This window comes from Oryctolagus cuniculus, chromosome X (genome assembly GCF_051225735.1).
Source record: "Oryctolagus cuniculus isolate XC-2025 breed Fujian yellow rabbit chromosome X, ASM5122573v1, whole genome shotgun sequence".
Taxonomy (NCBI): domain Eukaryota; kingdom Metazoa; phylum Chordata; class Mammalia; order Lagomorpha; family Leporidae; genus Oryctolagus; species Oryctolagus cuniculus.
The window spans coordinates 25,596,073-25,616,401 of NC_142888.1; the positions used below are offsets into that span (position 1 = coordinate 25,596,073).

At 53.3% G+C, this 20,329-nt stretch overlaps 1 protein-coding gene across 16 annotated transcripts in view; it reads right to left on the reverse strand.

The window, feature by feature from the left end:
* Positions 1–7,142: 7,142 nt before the first annotated feature.
* The window catches only part of BCOR (BCL6 corepressor), a 111,905-nt gene continuing 98,718 nt past the window's right edge, over positions 7,143–20,329 (reverse strand). For 12 of the 16 annotated variants that reach the window (XM_070066658.2, XM_089324235.1, XM_089324232.1 and 9 more), the window contains 9 exons: positions 19,104–19,364; positions 18,437–18,781; positions 17,652–17,977; positions 17,160–17,417; positions 11,613–11,779; positions 10,475–10,620; positions 9,701–9,778; positions 9,345–9,501; positions 7,143–8,319 (listed from right to left, as the gene is read on the reverse strand). In XM_070066658.2, the coding sequence (XP_069922759.2) occupies positions 8,028–8,319; positions 9,345–9,501; positions 9,701–9,778; positions 10,475–10,620; positions 11,613–11,779; positions 17,160–17,417; positions 17,652–17,977; positions 18,437–18,781; positions 19,104–19,364 (2,030 nt within the window). In that variant the 3' untranslated portion in view covers positions 7,143–8,027. Of the gene's footprint in view, positions 8,320–9,340; positions 9,502–9,700; positions 9,779–10,474; positions 10,621–11,612; positions 11,780–17,159; positions 17,418–17,651; positions 17,978–18,436; positions 18,782–19,103; positions 19,365–20,329 lie in introns of those variants that run through there. The other 4 variants (XM_070066662.2, XM_070066661.2, XM_089324236.1 and 1 more) reach the window with 2 other exon arrangements.

Sequence of the window (20,329 nt, forward strand, 5' to 3'; positions counted from 1 at the left end):
GCTTTCAAGGTTCTTCCGTGTGGTGGCACACGTCAGTGCCTCCTTTCTATTGCCAAATAGTATCCCTTGTATAGTTACACCACACTTTCTGTACCCATTCTTTGCTCAGTGAGCACTCGGTTTCTACCAATGGTCTTCAAAAAGTTGGTGGGGATGTGTAGGATGAAAAACTGAGCATAGATTTCAAACGTCATTGCAACGAAACAACCTTATCTGTTGATTCCATTTCCCACCATTAAAGAGGGAGAAAAATCATTTAGGAGCTGGTGTTGTGGTGCAGCAGGTTAAGCGACCGCTTGTAGCACTGTTGCCGATTTGAGCGCCGGCTGCTCCACTTCCAATCCAGCTCCTTGCTAATGCGCCTGGGAAAGCAGCAGAGGATGGCCCAAGTGTTTAGGCCCCTGCACCCACTTAGGAGACCTGGATGAAACTGGCTGGCTTCTGGCTTCAGCCTGGCCCAGCCCTGGCCATTGCGGCCGTTTGGGGAGTGAATCAGCAGATGGAAGATCTCTGTCTGTCTCTCTCTCTGTAACTCTGCCTTTCAAATAAATAAATAAATACTTTTTTTTTTAAAGGAATATATCCCACAAAGGTTGTATATTCAAGAGGACAGTGTTTTTTTTTTTTAAGATATTTAAAAAAACAGACTTAAGCTACAGTTTTCATTTTTGTCTATTTTCATTTTACTTGAAATACAGAAAAGAGAAAGAGAGAGAGAGAGAGATTGATTTTCCATCCACGCGTTCACTCCCCAAATGCCCACAACATCCAGAACAGCCGGGACTGAGGGGGGCTGAAGCCAGGAGCCGGGCACTCAAGTCAAAAATCACAATCCTTGAAGCCCCCCACGCGCTGCCTCCTAGGGTGCGCGTGAGCAGGAAGGTGCATGGGAAGCGGAGGAGCCTGAACTGGGAGCAGGCACTCTGGCATGGGCTGCGAGCGTCCCAAGTGACAGTTTAACCTCCGCGCCCAACACCTGCCCCAGCTCAGGCTCAGGCTTTTTTTTTTTTTTTGGCAGGCAGAGTGGATAGTGAGAGAGAGAGAGACAGAGACAGAGAGAGAGAGAAAGGTCTTCCTTTGCCGTTGGTTCACCCTCCAATGGCCGCCGCGGCCGGCGCGCTGTGCCTGGCACACCGCACTGATCCGATGGCAGGAGCCAGGTACTTCTCCTGGTCTCCCACGGGGTGCAGGGCCCAAGCACCTGGGCCATCCTCCACTGCACTCCCTGGCCACAGCAGAGAGCTGGCCTGGAAGAGGGGCAACCGGGACAGAATCCAGTGCCCCGGCCGGGACTAGAACCCGGTGTGCCGGCACCGCAAGGAGGAGGATTAGCCTAGTGAGCCGCGGCGCCGGCTAAGGCTTTTTCTACATCAATGATGCTAGCAGCGTCATACAGTTTCCTTTGTTCTTGTTAATATTCCAGTTCAGTACTGGCTTTTTTTTTCAAATCTGGTTTTTAAAAAATATTGAAATGCTTCCATCATATAGGAAAAGCTCTCGACATGGGCATATGCAGAAATACCTTTTTCCTTTAAGCCTCTGCCACCGAGAGCTTGCTAGCATTGGCCACGCTTTCTCCTTCTCCCAGTTTCCCCAGTGTGCAAACAGGCTATTGGCAGATGGCAGAGATTAGAAAGAGCCCAAATGTAGGGACTTGCAAATTGTGTGTGAAGGGGCAGGCTCCTCACAGGCATTGTTTTTTTTTTTGTTTTTTTTTGTTTTTTTTTAGTATAGGACATCTTGAAAAGGGGAATCTAAACTAACATTTGTCTAGTATTTACCATCTGTTGACCATAGCGCTGGGCAGTCTACCTATATGATCTCATTTAATACGCAAGAGCCCTGAAGGACAGCTATTAATGTTCATTTTCAAAAAGTAACTTTTTCTTGCGGGATTCTTGTTTGACTTCAGCCTCCTGTGCACACCCTAAGAGGCAGCAGTGATGGATCAAGATTGGGTTCCTGGGGCCAGCACTGTGGCAGAGTGGGAAAAGCCGCCCGCTGACTGCAATGCCGGCATCCCATATGGCCGCCAGTTCGAGTCCCGGCTGCTCCACTTCCGATCCAGTTCTCTACTATGGCCTGGGAAAGCAGTAGAAGATGGCCCAAGTCCTTGGGACCCTGCACCCATGTGGAAGACCTAAAGGAAGCTCCTGGCTCCTGGCTTCGGATCAGCACAGCTCTGGCTGTTGCAGCCGATTAGGGAGTGAACCAGTGGATGGAAGACCTCTCTCTCTCTCTCTCTTTCTCTCTCTCTCTATCTGCCTCTCCTTCTCTCTCTGTGTAACTCTGACTTTCAAATAAATAATAAAATAAATCTTTAAAAAAAAAGATTGGGTTCCTGCCTCCCTCCTGGGAGACTTGGGCTGAGTTCCCAGTGTCCCGCATCAGCTCTGGCTTGGCCTGTGGTATTTGGGGAGTGAACCAGCCCTCCTCTCTCTCTCTCCCTCTTGGTTTCTCTGCCTCTCTCATAAATAAAACACAACAACTGCATTTTAAATTGCAAATTGATAATCAGGTTTGTTTTGTCTATAGCTCCAGTTTCTCTTTCCCCCGGATGATAGCTTATCCTTTCATCCATAACTATTTTAGCATATATTGCCCAAAAGACAAGGACTCAAAAAGAGATTCGGGGCTCCTATTTCCCTGGTTTTCACAATTTTTTTTTTTTAATAGTTTGACTTTCAAATAGGACTCTGTTCCATTCGTTGCAATGATTGGTATTTCTCCCGAGTGTCTTTAAGCCTGGAGCTTTCCCTTCAACTCTTTTTACCCCCTTACAATTTATTTGTTGAAGAAACTGAGTCCAGCTGGGTACATACCCAGTGTGTTCGCGTGTTCACCTGTCACTACTGAGCACTTGAAAGTGTGGCCAGTTCGAGTGGAGAAGTGCCGACAATACAAAATATGCAATGCAGTTTTCAAAATCGTAACACAAAAAGAAGCGAAATGTATCTCACTAATATCTTATATTGACTGCATGTCAAGATGGTAATACACTGTATATACTGAGCCGAAACAAAATATCATGAAAGTTAATTACACCTGTTTCTTTTGGGTTTTTAAAATGTAGCTCCTAGAAAATTCAAAATCACACATATGGCTGACATCCTATTTCTACTGTAGAGGCTTGATCAATTTCAGGGTCAATTTTTTTTTTTAAGGTTTATTTACTTATTTATTTATTTAAAAGCCAGAGTTACACAAAGAGAAAAGGAGAGGCAGAGAGAGAGGTCTTCCATCCACTGGTTCACTCCCCAATGGGCCGCAATGGCCAGAGCCACGCCGATCCGAAGCCAGGAGCCAGGAGCTTCTTCCGGGTCTCCTACGTGGGTGCAGGGACCCAAGGACTTGGGCCATCCTCCACTGCTTTCCCAGGCCATAGCAGAGAGCCGGATCGGAAGTGGAACAGCCGGAACTAAAACCAGTGCCCATGTGGGATGCCAGCACTGCAGGTGGCAGCCCCTCAGCTATTACATTGACATTGTCACCAAGGATAGGATTACTGAAACAACGTATTTCTACAGGTCTGTCTTTAGGGTAAATACACAGACATTATATCAATTTATTGGGTCTTAGCCACTCGAAATAGTTCTTGTGTAGTTGTGCTCACCACAGCTTCATTTGGTCTGTTGCGCTTTTTAATTCACAGGCATTGCTGTTGGCTTATAGTCACGTCGAAGTCTACGCTGCTGAACGTTTGGAACAGCAGAGCTGCCCTCTCTCCCCTCACAGGTAACCACTGCTGCTGCTTCTTTTAAGAGTTACTTTATTTATTTGAAAGTCAGAGTTACAAAGAGAGAGGAGCGAGGTGTTCCATCTGCTGGTTCACTCCTCAGGAGCACCAGCCAGAACTGGGCCAATCCGAAGCCAGGAGCCAGGAGCTTCTTCTGGGTCTCCCACATGGGTGCAGGGGTCCAAGGACTTGGGCCATCTTCCACTGCTTTCCCAGGCCATAGCAGAGAGCTGGATCAGAAGTGGAGCAGCCAGGTCTCGAACCGGTGCCCATATGGGATGCTGGTGCTTCAGGCCAGGGCCTTACCCCGCTGTGCCCCAGCACTGACTTTAAAGCGGTTTAGAGAACCTTGCACATCTCAGTTCTGTAGTACAATCACCCCTCACAACCAGGGGGTCTGGCTCCAGGACCTCTTCAGCTACCAACACCCTGGGATGTAGCATCTGCATGGAACCTACCCAGATATTTTGAATTCACATTTTATTAAAAAGACTTATTTAGACAAAGACAAAGAAGGAGAGAGAATCTTCCATTTCCTTTTTTTTCTTTTTTTTTTTTTTTTGACAGGCAGAGTGGACAGTGAGAGAGAGACAGAGAAAGGTCTTCCTTTTCACCCTCCAATGGCCGCCACGGCCAGCATACCACGCCGATCTGATGGCAGGAGCCAGGTGCTTCTCCTGGTCTCCCATGGGGTGCAGGGCCCAAGGACTTGGGCCATCCTCCACTGCCTTCCCGGGCCACAGCAGAGAGCTGGCCTGGAAGAGGGGCAACCGGGACAGAATCCGGTGCCCCGACCAGGACTAGAACCCAGCGTGCCAGCGCCGCAAGGCGGAGGATTAGCCTAGTGAGCCGTGGCGCCGGCTGGAGAATCTTCCATTTCTATCCCCTGATTCACTCCCCAAATAGCCACAATGGCCAGGGCTGGGCCAAGCTAAAGCCAGGCACCTGGGACTCCATCCAGGCCTCCCACATGGGTGCAGGGGCCCAAGGACTCGGGCCATCTTCTGCTGCTTTCTCAGGCACATTAGCAGGGAGCCACCTAGGACCTGAAGCAGCACTGGGATATGGGGTACCGACAGTGGCTTAACCTGCTGCACCACATTGCTGCCCCTCCCCCCCTTAAATCTTTAATCTCATGCTGAGTGTATGGATACCGAGCAGGGAACACCGTGGGCGGCCGAGCCCTGTTCTGTGTGGGTGCACCACTGCTCACCAGGGCCTGACTTGGGTGTTTTCAGGATTTTGCTGTTACAACTATTGGGCCAAGTTTGAAAAAAACAGGACAACAAGGCTGAAGGGGCAATTTGTCCAAGTCTGTTAAGATGAGATTTAGTTGAAGTAGTAGAAAAACTCAAATGCACAGTAGGTTCTTTTTTATAGACTTCTTTATTTGAAGGGCAGAGTTACAGAGAGGGAGGCATCTTCCATCCGCCGGTTCACTCTCCAAATGGTCACAACAACTGGAGCTGGGCCAGGTGGAAGCTAGGAGCCTGGAACTCCATCGGGGTCTCCCAGGTGGCTGGCAGGGGCCCAAGCACTTGGGGCCATCCTCTGCCACTTTCCCAGCTGCATTAGCAGGGAGCTGGATCGGAAGAGGAGCAGCTGGCACTGGAAGCAGCACTCACATGCCAGTGTCCTGGGTGGCAGCTTAACTTGCTGCGCCCCCAAAACACAGTGGCTTCCACATAATGCACAAGGCAAGCCCCTTGGCACCCATGAAGACTCCATACAAATTCTGTACCCATGCCGCGGTCCTTTCCTCTCCAGTGAGGGTCCCTAAACACCACACGCCGGCACGTGCTGTGCTTCTGGACTGTCCAGAGCACTTGCCTACCCACGTGGAGTTCCCCCAAACACGTGGCAAGCTCTCCTCCGTGCTGGTGGCGTGCCCTGGCCTCCCGTGTGCTCTGCTCCTGTGGCAAGCTCCTCTAGACCTAGACCTATGGGGGCTTCCGGAATGGGTGGCAGCTCCTCTATACCCAAGTTTCCCTCAGCTCCAGGGTTCTCATCCAGACCCCAGTCAGCTCTATCTGTATCTGTTTTCAACCACTTTGGTGGGTCCTCCAGGAGCTGCTGTCTGCCAGCTCCTCCAGCTGTGTGACCCACAGCCTTCAATGTCGCCTAAAGGGAGCTCAGTACTCCCCTGCCCTCCACCCACCAGGCCCATGGCTCCCACCTGTTTTCTTGGTCTAATGAATCCAATGACCTTTATCCCCATAAAAACCTCAGTTGGCCTCAGGCTATCCCTTAGCCTCCAGCCCAAATACAAATACAAAAAAGCCAAATGCCCTTGAGCTTTTATTTTTGAGATTAGGATTCAAAGGAGACCCTTGTTGCCTAGTTCAGGCTCACCAGTCCTCCTTTGCTTAAATTCTTCTGTAGGTCTGTCTGCTTTCCTGGGCCACTATCTTAGCTTTCTTAGTTTCTTGCAAACTGCTGCCTTAGATCCTTTCCTACAAAACAACAAAAATTGCATAAGCTATTGAGAGTGGTTTCCCCCAGCAAGGGGAGGGGAGTATTAGTATGGAGTGATAAGGAGTTATCTATGTCTGAAATGTTTACAATGAAATGTTTTACAATCAGAAAAATTCGCAGGTCAAAACTTGTCAGGTGCCTATTGTTTGCAGGATACACTCCCCCCATTTACTTCAAGATGCAGCACAAATACATCATCCCCATGGCCTCTTCCTTGACCCAGCTGCCTCGCTGGCTCTGCTTTGGTGTGCAATACAAGATGAGAAAATGCATAGTACTGAGCACAAATGGATGTGCCACAGGGACTCAGATGGTGACAAGGTTTTTGGCAGAGCTAGGGGAAAGAGTCAGGACAAGTCCAGGACCACCAGCAGTGCCCTAGGCACCAGGAGGCCCTGCCCTAGTCCTCAGCAGCAATCGCTACAGTAGGAAGGGGTGTGTGCCCCTTGCTCCTTTCCAAAGAAATCCACATTCAGAACCAGAAACATAGCTGCAAAGGAGTCCAGTAGTTTCCCATGGCCTAGCCCCTGCAGTGAAGAACAGGCATATGGGGTGGACACTAAGCATCAAGTGACCAGCGCAGAGACTGCTGGAAAAAGCAGTTACCCTAGAGGAAACAGAAAAAAGAAGAGAGCTGGAGGAAGACAAGTAGTGCAACAAAGGCTTGGTTTCAAGATGTGGGATTGCAGTAGGTCAACGCCAGAAGCCTGCCAGGGCAGAACTGAGAGACAGGAAAGCATTAGGTCCAGAAACCGGGTTTTTAGACTAGAACTCCAAATCGTTTTCTGGGTATAACTAATTCCTCCGCAATCCACCAGTTTACACAGACTGTAAACTGCTGGAACATTACCGACAGGGCACGGACATCAACACCACTTTGAAGACATCGGTGACAACAAGAATGCATTAGGAATACATGGGATGCAAAATATTTCAATTTTCTCCTTTCCTCAACAGGTTTATTGCCTTTTAAGAAAATTTTTGTAAAATATAAATACAAAGGCAGAGAATTTACTTACAAAGTTAAAACACAGATTTCAAACATAAACACACAATTCAGAAAATTTTAGTTTTATGTACATTTTCAAGCAACCTCAACATATTATGTTAGTTTTCAATATTTTACAGGGTACAGAAAAAAATAGCTCAAAGTCTTCTTTAAATAAGAGCATAAAATGTTTAAACATATAAACAATCCGGTTTGATGCGTGAAAACTAATTTCACAGCTTTTAAATTAGGATATAAAAGTTTCATACAATTAGTTGTTGTGTGTGGATATGGTTTGAATTTATATTACACACTACTGGATTACATCCAATAGCATTTACCTGGCCCAAGCAGGTACTCTGTAAACAAAACATAAAGGTACAACACCACCAAGTGCCTTCACCAAATCCAACCGCACGCTTCTGACCACACATTACACACAGACAGGCTGTCATCGGAGCTTGCCATGAAATTAAGTCAAAGTGTGAAGCTCCTTTTCCTCATTTTTTGTTTCTCCTTAGAAAAAAAAAAAAGAAAAAAACAAGAACAGAAAAGAAACAAATGTTCCAAGTAAAAACAAACCTATCCCGAAACAGGTGTGCATGGAAAAGTAAAGAAACACTATAACAACTTCATAAAAACTGACTTAAAAGCTTAAAAAGAAAACAACAGGTTTCGAAGTCCTTCTGACTGGAGCCATTTCTCTTATATAAAGAAGAGATCTTTTCCTATGTAATAGTGTCCTTTCTTTACAGAAATAGCTGTACTATGACACATATGCACAAAGATTCACACCAGAATGCACTGTCCGAGGCGGGGCTGCGGCGCTCACCAGCAGTTATCCAAGACCCCCTCACTGGGGTGGAGCCACTCCAGGGTGGAGCCCAGCAGAGTCTGCAGGTCGCTGGTGAATTCCACCAGATCGAGCAGTTCCTTGCTCTCGGGGTTGAAGGCTTCCAGGTCTTTGGAACAAGAGAATAAAAGGCTCGCGGACACCTGCCTATAGAGCTCCGCCTCGGCGATGGTGACAATCTCCACATTGGGAAAATTGCAGCGGAAGATGCGCGAGGACATTTTCAATTTCTTCAGCACATCTGAAAGCAGTAGCCAATTTCGTGGCCTGCAAAACAGGAGGGCAAAGCGCTTTGAGTTCCCGGCAAAAATGCAAACACACCCTGAGCAGAGTCCAGCCCCTAGCCGTGGGCCGGAGGCCAGGGGTTTGCCCCTTTGATCCTCTGCATCACATAGCAACTCCAGACTCATTTGGTGGTATGAAGAAAACACCTAGGCAGGTGGCCTGAATGACCCTCACTGTTCTCCCTACTGGTGGAACTGGCCACAGTTTGAGCCACACCTCTCCACATGCTCCGCTCTGCTGTTTTTCCTGGGGGAAGACTGTCTGTCTGTCTGCCAGCCTCTTTGCTCTCTCCTCTCCTTGGATCCACACTAATGGCACACTGTGCACAGAGAAAGCTGTCTCTTTCCTTTGCAATCTCCACCCCCGCCCCTCAACTCTGTTGGAAGTGACTTTATGGATTTCCCTCGGTGTTTTTGATAGCATACATGTTTACAGCTGCAGAGCCCAAGGAGGGTGTTACTCACGAGACACCTTTGACCTTTGTTAACACGTGGTAGAGCAGTCTCTTGACACATATACCCCAAGGGTGCCCTGACCATAGCAGCCAGACAGGTCTAACCCCATCTGATGACACATGGAGATCCCAAGCATCGTGCAGAATGATTATCCTAACTATATACAAGAAAGCACCGTACCAGAAGGGTCCCAGTGCAACTGAGATGCCTGGGAAGGCCTGTATAGTAGCCCGTTATGGGGGGGGTCTCCTAAGGAAGACCCCCTTCCCAGAGCATTTTGGTGATCGTAGAAGCAACCAACACTCTTCTGTGAAATTCCAGCCATTGATTTCAATACCCTTTTCAATGAGAAGTTTATCCCATGCACCAAGGGACACCCCGGGGTAGAATTAAGCAGATGTGTACGTACTCTTTGTGGAAAGGATCTCCTGCACTGTGTAAGATCTGGGGACTCACCTACCCACTGACATCTGCCTAAAGGGGATTTCTACCACGGCCCCCCACCCCACCCCACCCCTGCAGCTCGGCTTGTGGTCAGCCAGCCATGCTCACCCCTGAGCGACGGATACTTGAACATTGTAGCACGGTAAGAGGGGGCTGTCTGAGAACTCGAATTCAAACACATCACTGTAGGAGTCATCGTCGTCGTCCTGGTCTTCAGGTCCCGGGGGGTTCGCTAAGACATCATAGCCACTTTCGTCATCTGGCTCTGATGGAGGACAAATGAGAGAGGAAGCAATCAGTACACACTGTAGCAAGATTTCAGCTGCTGTCAACAACAAGATTCTTTCCCAACTGAGCCCAGCTTCTAACATCCCCCACCCCAGCCTGGGCTCCCCTCACCCACACCAGAAACATTCTAACTCATTCGCTTCCCCCTGAAAAACAAAATTAACAATGCTGCTCACCACACACTGAGCTGCCATAGAACTCCCAGGAGCCATTGGAGTCATCATCACTGCGACCTTGTAGGTCATTTAAGTAATCTGGAGGGAAGAGGAAAGATAGAATCCACTCGTGAGAAGAAAATGGTGATGGAATTGGGGTGCGGGGCCATTTCCCCCCATATACTCATGCCCAGCTGCCACAATTCTCCAAGTCCCGCGCTCGCAGGACCCCCCCCCCAAGTCTACCTACCCCACCCCAACCAGAGCCTAGGTCTTCCATGCAGAAGCAAAGTGGCAGTTCATTGGCATAGCCCTTCTCCCTCCCAGCAGGTTCAGGTTCAAGTTAGGGGACACAAGGGTGGGGCAGCAGTGACTTCGGAGCACCTGATAAGGAATTTCACTGCAGGTGCCTGCCACTCGTGAAAACCTGGTGTTTCTGCTTCAGGAACCTAACAGCGCCTGGGGCTTAGAGACGGTTTTGTCCTGTGGCAAACCCCACACAGCTGTGGTGATCAGTCCACGTATGGGGAGCTTGAGCCATCTCACCCAGATGCCAGGTGCAAACCCGGGAGCCAGGGCTAAGTTAAAAATGCCTCCACAGAAAAGGCAAACAACTTCAGGAGACCTTTGAAAGCCTGAAGCTGAGGAGCTGGGTTAGCTTCGCTAGAATAAGGCCCCTCCGCCCCAGCCTCGCAGAGCGGCGCTTGCACATTGTAGCCTTTTTGAGTTTTGCCCAGTCCAATGCAAAGTCAAGGGTCTGGTTTGGGAAGACCACTTCCTGCCCTTTTGTCGTACCTGTTAAAAACTTTTCCATTAGTTCACTGTGGGTCATTTTCATGATGGTTCTACCTGAGTACGTAGCCAGGGTAGGGTCAGCACCATAAGAAAGCAGCAGACGGACGATTTCCAGGTGATCGTTCTCTACGGCATCGTGCAGAGGCCTGGGAAGAGGCACACAGCGGCACTGAGCTCCGGGGGCCACGTGTCCCTCCCAAGTTGTCCCCGCTGACTGAGCACACGGGGACCCCTCCAAGGGCCTGCCGGGCGTGGCACTTTATCCTTTGCCATTGTACAGACAGGGCAACTGAGGCACGGTGACTGCCCTGAGGTCAAGGGACAACTTCCTCTTTTATTTACCACTGAAAACCCTTTACACGGCAAAGTGAAGGTGCTATTTTTTGGCCTCACTCTCAAAGGCAAATCTGTCCAAATCCAAGGCCAAAGAGGAACTCAAGTCTCAACGAAAACATTTTTCAACCAGCACCAGACCATTTGAAGGGAGCTCATGGGGGTGGCGGAGTGCCATCAATATGGAAGCCAATACAGCCAGCAATTATTAGCCCATTAAAAAAAAAAAAAAAAGCCGCCTGTTTCTCAAAGATACTAGGTGCGACGGGAGGTGATTAGTGGAGACTCCTACAAACCTGACCCCGGGACCTAACACCCATCAGTCATCAACCCTCTGGCCCCGAAGCAGAGGACGGCAGGTGGAGGGGACTGGGGACTCTGCTTGCCATCCTCTCCTGGTGCAATGCTATTTGCACTTTGGTCAAAAGACAAACTGCCTAGCTACCTGGCAAGACAGCAGCACCAGGAAGATGCTGGCGCTGACTCAGACCTGGGTCTCAGACCAATAAACCAGGCTCAACGACAGGGCGAGGGCCAGGGAAGCAGTGGGGGGAGGGGCAGGCGGCCAGCCATCTGCGGGGGATGGGGGGTAGGGGTGGGAGAGGAGGGCCTCGCAGGTTGGAGATTTCAAAGATGGCAATGATGGAAGCCCAGGATCCTAAAAGGCAACACTCAACTATCTGTGCATTTCCCATCTGACATTTCGCAGACTGGTGTGCTGGCAGCTGACTCTGCGCCTTTCTTGCGGGGTCCCCCTCCGCATAGCCCGATAGCCACGTGCCTGAGCCCGGGACACACCACTGACCTGGTTCCATCCTGGGCACTGCAGTTGACATCAGCGCCATATTCGAGGAGGTGCCGCACGATGTTGAGCCAGCCCCTGGCACAGGCCTCGTGCAGGGCACAGTAACCTGCATTGTCCCGATGATTGACATCACAAATCTTGTTTTCCAAGCAGTACAAGACAACTTCCTGTGCGGAGAGGACAGGGAACACCATCAGATCACCGCACCGTGACGTTCTGTAAGGGGGGAACCTCGCCACCGCTCTCCCAGACAGACGCCCTGGAGCCCGAGAGCCCACGCTGGCTCCGGTGGGCTGTGGACGTCTCGGTGAGGGCTTGGTGACAGGGACCGGGTCACTGAGGTCTCTGTTGGACACCTGGCTCGGCTCCTGCCTCCATCTCCTCCTCTCGGGAGAGAACAGAGGCTCCCGAGGGCTGTTCCGAGGATGCCACCCACACTCTGTGCCCGGTGCCGGCACAGTGACCGTGTAGGGATGTGGCTCCTAAGATTTCAAAGGGCGCATTCTTCAGCCAGGCGCGTTCTGATTCGATCAGTTCATTCAACAGGTAGTGGTGGATGACAGCCCAAGTTTAGACAACAGCGAGGGCTACTCATGTACAACGGGAGATGAAAGGAGCGACAGAGGTCAGCCAGGCCCTCACGCCTACAGTACGGTAAAGAGAGGAGGCAGGAGGTGCCAGTTTGGGGCAGCGGTAAAGATGCTGCTTGGGATGCCCAGGGCTCATGCTGGCCTGCCTGGTTTGAGTCTCGGCTCTTCCTGCTTCGGATCCCAGCTAATGCCTACCCTGGAAGGCAGCAGAGGATGACTCAAGTGCCTGGGTGCCTGTCACCCAGGTGGGAGACCCGGACGGGAGTTCCAGGCTCCTGGCTGCGGCCTGGCCCAGCTCCAGCTGGGGAGTGAACCAGCAGATAGGTCTCTGTGTCTGTCTGTCTGTCTCTCTGCCTGCCTTTCAGATAAAGCAAGAACAAACAAAAAGACTAGGAGGAGGAGAGCCCCGGGCTGCAATGCTTCTGTTAGAATGTGAAGTCAAGTTCAAGACTGGCTCCCTGTGAACCACATATATCATCAAGAGATGACAGGCCTCAAATCCCCGCCCTCTCTGATTTTGGCCTCACTCGCCACCTCCCTCAGGGTCGAATCAATCGAATACGTTCTTACAGCCTTAAGTTAATGGCAGAAATCTGATAGGCCACGCACTGCGACCGACCGACACACTTCAAGAACTAAATAAAACAAGGCCGCCCCTCCCCCCTTGCAGAATGTGCTTTGCGCCAACAGTTTTGCCTGGGAATCGCTGTTACTAATCTTCCTTCTTTGGCTTGTTAAAACATTCATGTGAACCGCTCCCAGTAAGCAGAGCAGTAATTTCTCCCATGTTTTATTACCTTGATTAAGAAAGTTTTCAAACACACTGAACAGTATCTGCCATCAGAAAACATGTCGCACCATCAGCCTGCCCGTCTGGCGCAGCAAAGGGCTACCCAGTGGGTGGGCGGCCCAACACGTGGGCCACACGGCGAGGGCACCTGCGGGTCACGGCGGAACGCCCTTTGTGACAACTCTTTTTTTTAATGTTTCGTTGTTTATTTTCACCGGCTTGAAAGGCAGAGCAACAGGGAAACAGCAAGGGAGACGGGAGAGAGACCCACACACACGGAGGGAGGGAGATATTCCATCCCCTGCTTCACTTCCCAAATGCCTGCCAACAGCCAGGGCTGGGCCAGGCGGAAGCCAGGAGCCAGGAACTGCATCAGGGTCTCCCATGTGAGCAGCCAGGGGCCCACAAGCACTTGAGCCCCGGTCTGCTGCTGTCCCCCAGGGTGCAGTAGCAGGACGCTGGAGAGGAAGTGGGAAGTGGAGAAGCGGGGACTGGACCCTGGCACACCGATATGGGACTTGGGCATCCCCGCCAGAGCCACAGCGCCCACCTCTTGCTGACAGCGCATCTGGTGCAACCTAAAACAAAGGTCCCTCGAGCCACGCAGGAGCGTGGAGCAGGTTCTGAAGACGGAGGGAGAGAGAGGCCATCAGCCGCCTGCGTGCGAACAAGAACGCGAGCTGTTCCAGGCCCATGTGGCGGCTCGCGGCCGAAACAAGCCGAGGAAGAGAGAAGGCATGCCCAGAGAAGGTTCCTGCCTTCGGGTCCTAACCTGCCGCCGAGCCCACAGTCCTCGCGGCTCCCAGGCCACCTGCCCTGAGCGCTCGTATCCAGGATACCGCATGGAGCTGCTGCTCTTTTCGCAGGCCCTCACTAGCCAGACTCGAGTGGACGGCGGCAAGCTAATGAGTTGTGTGCCCCAGCCAGGGAGAGGCCCCCGTCACGTGACGCCGGGATCAGCTCTGAGCGCCACCGACTGCTGTGCACAGATCAATTTACCCAGATCCCGGCGGCCTGCCTGGCGTCCTATCAACCCAGGGTTTATTTGTTCTGACAATTATGGCTTTCACCTGGAAACCGTCAGCGCTACCAGGGCTGATTTGAGGGACCCGAGAAATGAAAGGCCATCGGGGCGGAAGGGGAGATCGGCCCCCACCCCCACCCAGGATGGCCGGAGAGGCAGGAGGAACCCAACAAGCCAGGTCAGTCGGCAGCCATCGTGTGTCCTCGCTCAACCGTGCCGGCCCCTCTGTTTGCCAGGGCGTTTCTCATTGCCCCGGTGCTCAGGGGGAGACATCAGGAGGGGAGAGGAGGAGCGTGGATTGTGTTCGATACTTGGGGAAACTGAGGGAGGACCGGAGGAGTTAAACCCCAAGTTCAACTAACACGAAGTACTAGACTGTGGCTCAGGTCCTTTTGGTACCTGGGTTGCTGGGAAGATTCTCCAGAGCCAACAATCGAGGGCCCCTACTAGAGGGGTGCAATCCAGCCGCACCCAGCAGCCCTCGCCCTCTCTGTTGGGGTCAAGTGTACTTCCGGAAGGGTCCTAGCTGGGAGGCTGACGGCCTCCTTAGGATGGCAAACGCTGTCACCAACACAGCACGTGGCAAAGAAAACAGACAAGGGCCATGCACTCCGTGTCGTCCCTGGTCTATTTTCTGGGCTATAAATGGGAGTGTTCGAGGGGCAGCCCACCCATTCCCAAACAAAATCAAACTGTTTTTGTTGGACAATTCTCTGGTAAGTGGCTATAAGCTGAATGCCATTAACCGCAAAATGTAACCATAAAGGCCATAAACCCGACATTGTTAATTAATTAAATGCCTCATTAACTTTTTTAAAAACATGATTTATTCAATTCATAGAAAATTTAACCATCACCACTAAATGCACAAGCATGTGGTCGCACGCTGGCATTGTAGCCTAAGAGACAGAAGCCTCTTTGGCGGGCGGGGAACGGTTCGCGTGCATCTGGCTTTGCAGGCAGTCTGTCTCAGAGAGACCTGAAGACAGAAGGCACTTCTGGACACCAAGAAGCCGAGGAACCCCTGACAAAGCCCGGGTGGCCTTGCGATCGCAGGGGTCCCTCCAGCTAAGCAGGAGACCCCTGAGACCAAAGCCTTGCCATCCTCCCATTTTCAAAGATTTCAACTGCCATGACTGAACGGCTCACCATCCCAACACTGGCCCCCGCCAAGAACTCCTGGAAAGTGGAGTTCAATGTCAACAGCATTCAGCACCCAAAGGGATGCCCTGGTGAAATTTACACCATAAAAGCGTCATTTGAGGTGGGGGGGGGGGGGGAGGCTTCACATGCCAGCCTCAAAAACCTGGTAGCCTAACAGAGTCTGGATCCAGTGCTCCTTGGTCCAGGCCTCAGGCTTACACTGAAACGGAAAGGGTTCCTTAGAAGGCCCACCCTTGACCCCTAAGGTCTCCACTCCCAAAGGGGTGAGATGGGCAGAAACGACGCCAAGATCAAAGGCCACGCCAGGAGCCTCGACCCCCGAGGCCTGTGGAGCTGGCTGCCCTGCTGCTGGGAGCCCGCATGTGGCACGTGGCCCCTCCTCTTCCCCTCCCAGGTGCTTGCCGCTCTCTCAGCTTGTGGAAAAGCCAACTGGCTGCCACTTGGACTTAATCTGCAAGTAACCGAGCTAATGACCAAATCCTTCCAGAGAGTTCTCTCCAAGATAACCTGAGATCTCAGAAACAAGACAAGACATGCTGGTGCAAACAATAGCATGCGCAAAGCACCCTGCCAGTGTTTCAAAGGTCTGTCCTACCACCAACCTCCAAGCCGCTACCCACGCGGCCACGACTCAGGGAGGCCTCTGGGCCAGGGGGAGACTGGTGGCTGAACAGTGCCAACCGGGGAGGGCTCAAGGCACAACGGACCTAAGCCACTCCCCTGGTGCTCCTCCCCACCTCCACTGGCAGCTGGCCGAGCTGTTTTATTTTTCCACATTCAGTTCCCCGAGGGTTGGTGCCAGCAGAAAAAAAAGCGCCTTTGCCCTGTAGGCTGTTACATCCCAAGTTCAACGGCCTCGGTGGTAGTGCAGAGGGCGCACAAGGGCAGAGGGCATAAGCTGTCTCAGGGAGGCTGAGAGCTGTCGCAAAAGTGCAATGGGAGCCAGGCGGCCCCTGGGGACCCCGTCTCCTCATTCGAAAGAGGGGCTAACACGGGTTCCTGCCGCACAGAGCTGATGAAAGGTTGGGATGAGTCACCCCAGATCATCCTGGTTTAGAGCACAGGGCGCTCAGCGACCAGACTGAGCTGGCTGGGGGGCTGGGGGGTTTGGAGCAAGGCCTTGCTCCTCCTCCTGACCCCTTGGGCTACCTCACTCTGTCTTAGACCACTCAGGGGCCAAGGTTGTGGTGCAGCAGGTGAAGCCACGGCTTGTCACACCAGTTTCCCACAAGGAAATGCTGGCTCCAATCCCAGGTGTCCCGCTTCCAATCCAGCTCCCTGCTAATGGTCTGGGAAAGCAATAGAAGATGGCCTAAGTCCTTGGGTCCCTGCCACCCACATGGGAGACCCAGATGAAGCTCCTGGTTCCTGGCTTCGGTCTGGCCCAGCCCCAGCCATTGCTGGCATTGGGGGAGTGAACCAGTGGATGGAAGATCTCTCTCTGTGTCTCCCCTCTCTCTGCCTTTCAAACAAATAAATCTTTAATAATAAAAGAGACCACTGAGACCTGCCCCGAGGACCCTGTACCTCGTGGGACCTGGCACAGCTGCTCCCCACCTCCCTGCCCTGGGACCACCCCTCCCCCCGCACCAGCAGAGAACCGCAGAAGCAACCCCAAATAGAGCTAATAACTTCTCTTCCCTGCCCCCCTCCCCGGCCCCTTGTTCGGCAGAATCCAGAAGGGCTCATTAAAATTCCCCCAGTGGCCAAGCCCTGGCGGATGTCCGATTCGGTATCAGAGATAAGTGATAGAGACGGGAGGAGGCTGAAACAGCCTACCGGCCTGGACACAAACTGAACATCAGAGAACCCTTTCTTCTCCCAGCGCGATTGAACCAGCCACCAAAGAGGCGGCGGCGAGAGTGAGGCCACACAAACACCCCGCTGCACAGCAGCCCGGCCCTCATGCCGAGGGGGCGGGCTCTGCTCGCCAATGCCCTCCCCTCCCCCCCCCCAGCTCCAGGCTGCCCGCCCCGTACCTCGTAGCCCAGCCGGGCAGCCCGCTGCAGGAGGGTCTCGCCAGCGTTCTTGTTGACAATAAGTCTCCGTGCTTCCGGTGGCATCGGGCGGGACTGGGTGGTCTCCTGAGGGGAACTTGAGCGCAGCAGCTGCGGAGCCTGGGAGGCCGGCAGCAGCTGCTGCAAGCGGTCAAAGGGCTTGGGGTCCTGCTTGGCTGGTGGTGACGCATCGTAGTCCGGACTGGGCTCGGGCCGCTTTCGGACGCGCCGCACGGTCATCTATCAGAGAAGCAGGCCACGCCCACAGTCAAGGCCACAGCCCTTTCAACACCTGCCCCTTGCCTGCTGCCACTGCCTTCGTGGATCAAGGTCCACGTGGTGGGGAGTGGGGTGGGATGGGGCTGTCAAAGGAGGGCGGGGGGAAGGCGTCTCACTCCTCCAAGATGGGGGAGCCCAGGCCAGGCAGGGGTACAAGCTGGGGCGTGGTGTGGCGGGCGGTGGGGGGGGGGGTACCTTGCCGTCGGCGTTGTCCACGTAGTAGTCCCCGGGCAGCGCCAAGCCCCGCCTGGGCTCCTGAGATATGAGGTGCTTGGTTTTGCATAGCCTCTTGCCGGATGGCTTCTCGCTGTGGTCCGGGTATTTCTGCAGCAGAGAGGCTGCGGGGCAGCCCTCGTCTTCGTCTGTGCACAGCACATCTGGCTTCGGGCTCTCTTTAAGTCTCGGCTGTCTGGCAGGCAGCCTCGAGGCTGGCGTGCAGCTTGGCTGAGTCTGCTTTTTCCCGCTTGCATTGGTGGATGAGAGACTCGTCCTGGGCAGAGAGCTGGAGAAGGCGGGCAGGCCTGGGTGCAGAAGGAGGAGGGGCGGGCGAGAAGCAGGCGTTACACGGTTGCAGCCGGAAGGGGCCCATTGTCCGTGCCCACCCCTGCAGCGGCTTCAGGTGTTAAAGATGCACCAGTTACCCTTTCCAAGCATGCATATTTTCATCAGCCCCCGTTCACCCCCAAAATGCCAAGCGGTAGGCTTCTTCAGCCAAGGGCCACGACAAGAGGCCACAAGCGAGGGCGGGGTAGCCAGCGTGGGTGCCTGGGGCCCCAGCACCTGCAGGCAGCCAGGGACTGGAATGAGGATGCAGGCAAAGCCCCCGGGGGCCACACGGCCTTGCCTTCCGGTCCAGCCTCAGGCAGGGGTGAGGAGCAGCCTGGGAAAAGTCAGGCTTCCGCCCCCCCCACCCCCGGGGAGGGGGTCAAGTAGTCCTGCCTGCCACATCCGCAGGGCCCCTCCCAGCAGCCTTTCCGTACCTTGCTCATTGTCACTGGACTTAAGGGACTCCTCGGACCAGCTTCGGTTGCCCTTGGCCTCTGTCCTTTTCCTGCTGGCTTTCTCTTCGCTGATGTCATTCCCCTGGATGGTGACTTCAGATGGAAGTGCCTGGGTCACTTCCTTCCTGCTTTGCCGGGCACCCTTATTCTCTGCGGCCGACACCTGCTGCTCCCACCGTTCTCTAAGGTGCAGCAAGTGGCGTTGCTTTTTAGGATGGAGCCCTGTTAATTCAATACACACCTTCAGGTTGGTCAGCTCACTATAATGTGGGTCTTCTAAGTGGTTAGAGGAACTGTTTGTCATTCCCCTCTCGGGCCAGTCATCTAATGGAGAAATAACTACAAATTAATCACCAAGCCCCCTGGGCGGGGAACAAACTGTCTTACACATCACTACTGGGGGGGAGGGGGGGAGGTGACCGCCTCTCTGCCTCAGCAGGTCACCTGCTTGTCTATGACCACATCTGAGTGCCTGTCCCGGGATGGGGGGGGTGGGGGAGGTGGGGTGCCGAGGTGGGGGTGGGGGAAGGTCTCACGGAGGTGGCGTGGGAATGGGAAGGCTCCCCCTCCCCGGCTCTGTCTATAGGGCAGCTCGCGCCTCCGCATGCACAGGCCCCAGCAGGCAGCCAAAGCCTGCCGAGCTCACCTTTGGAAAGCCGCCTCCGCTTGGCTTTCAGCACAGGGTCCTCCGGCAGTTCTTCCGCAGTGGTCTCGGTGTGGCTGCTGTCACCCGAGACTCTGCGCTTCCGGTCCAGCCGGACAGTGGGGCTGTGCGGCATGTCCGTGGCCGCCTGGTGTGCGGGCGGCTCGCTGGCAGGTGGCCTCTCGGCGAAGTACTTCTCCACAGGAAGATCTTTGTCCTCTGGGGCTTCAAAGGGATCGTGTTTGTTTCCTGCGCTAAACTCGCCTGCGCAGAGGGGTTGAAAAGAATGCATTGAGCCAGGGGCTAAAGCAGTCCGGCTGAGAAGGCAGGGGTTTGGGGCGCAAGTGCACCCGCCAGGTCACGCGCAGTGGCCAGCGGGCCTTTCGTGGAGACTGGGGTGCTCACACACTGGTGGCACATCAGGGCCACACTCACACCACTCTCTGGCCCTTTCCGTGGCGGCTCTTCAAGCAGCTCACGGGAAAATGCAGAGCGGAGAAAAGCAATTGCACGCATCTCGCAAACTTTTCGTACCCTAGGAAAGGGGAGGTGATGAAGACAAACCCATGGGAGATGACAGTGCCGGAGGCCAGCTGAGATGGCGAGCCTTGACAGCCAATGGTGAGGGTGACTTGTGCAGAGGATGTGCACAGGCCCAGGGTGCTGGGCAAAGCCAAAGGCAAGGTTTCCTAGCCCAAGTTCAGAGGCAACTTCAAAGAGCTCAGTCTCGTGGCTGCACACGCGCGCGGTGGGAAAGGCATGTCACTGCAGTCAAGGAGTGGCCCCATGGCACGCCTCCTCCGCATAGGCACCCCTGCTCCCCCAGTCCCTGGCTGACGTTTTCCTAGCCAGATCAGCACTCTGGAAGCTGCCCGAGACAGCCCCAGGATAGCCTGTCTGCACCCACCCCCACCTCCCCGGCTGCTTACTGCCCGCGGGGGTGGGGGTGGGGCTCAACCCAATTATCTACAAAAGCCCAACAAATAGCTAGTCCACTGCTTTCCTGCCACATCTTTTTTTTTTTTTTCCTGATCCGCAATAAAATACAAACGATAACAACAGAAGGACCACCATTAAAGCTAAGGTGTTTGCCCTTGGCCCACTGAAACGAGCCGGCACCTCCCCAGGGCTGTGAGTCTGGGATCTTGGTAGCTTGGAGCCGAGAGGCACAAGTCGGTTTCTAGATGAAATGACAAGACTCCCTTTCGCTAGATGAAATGACAAGACTC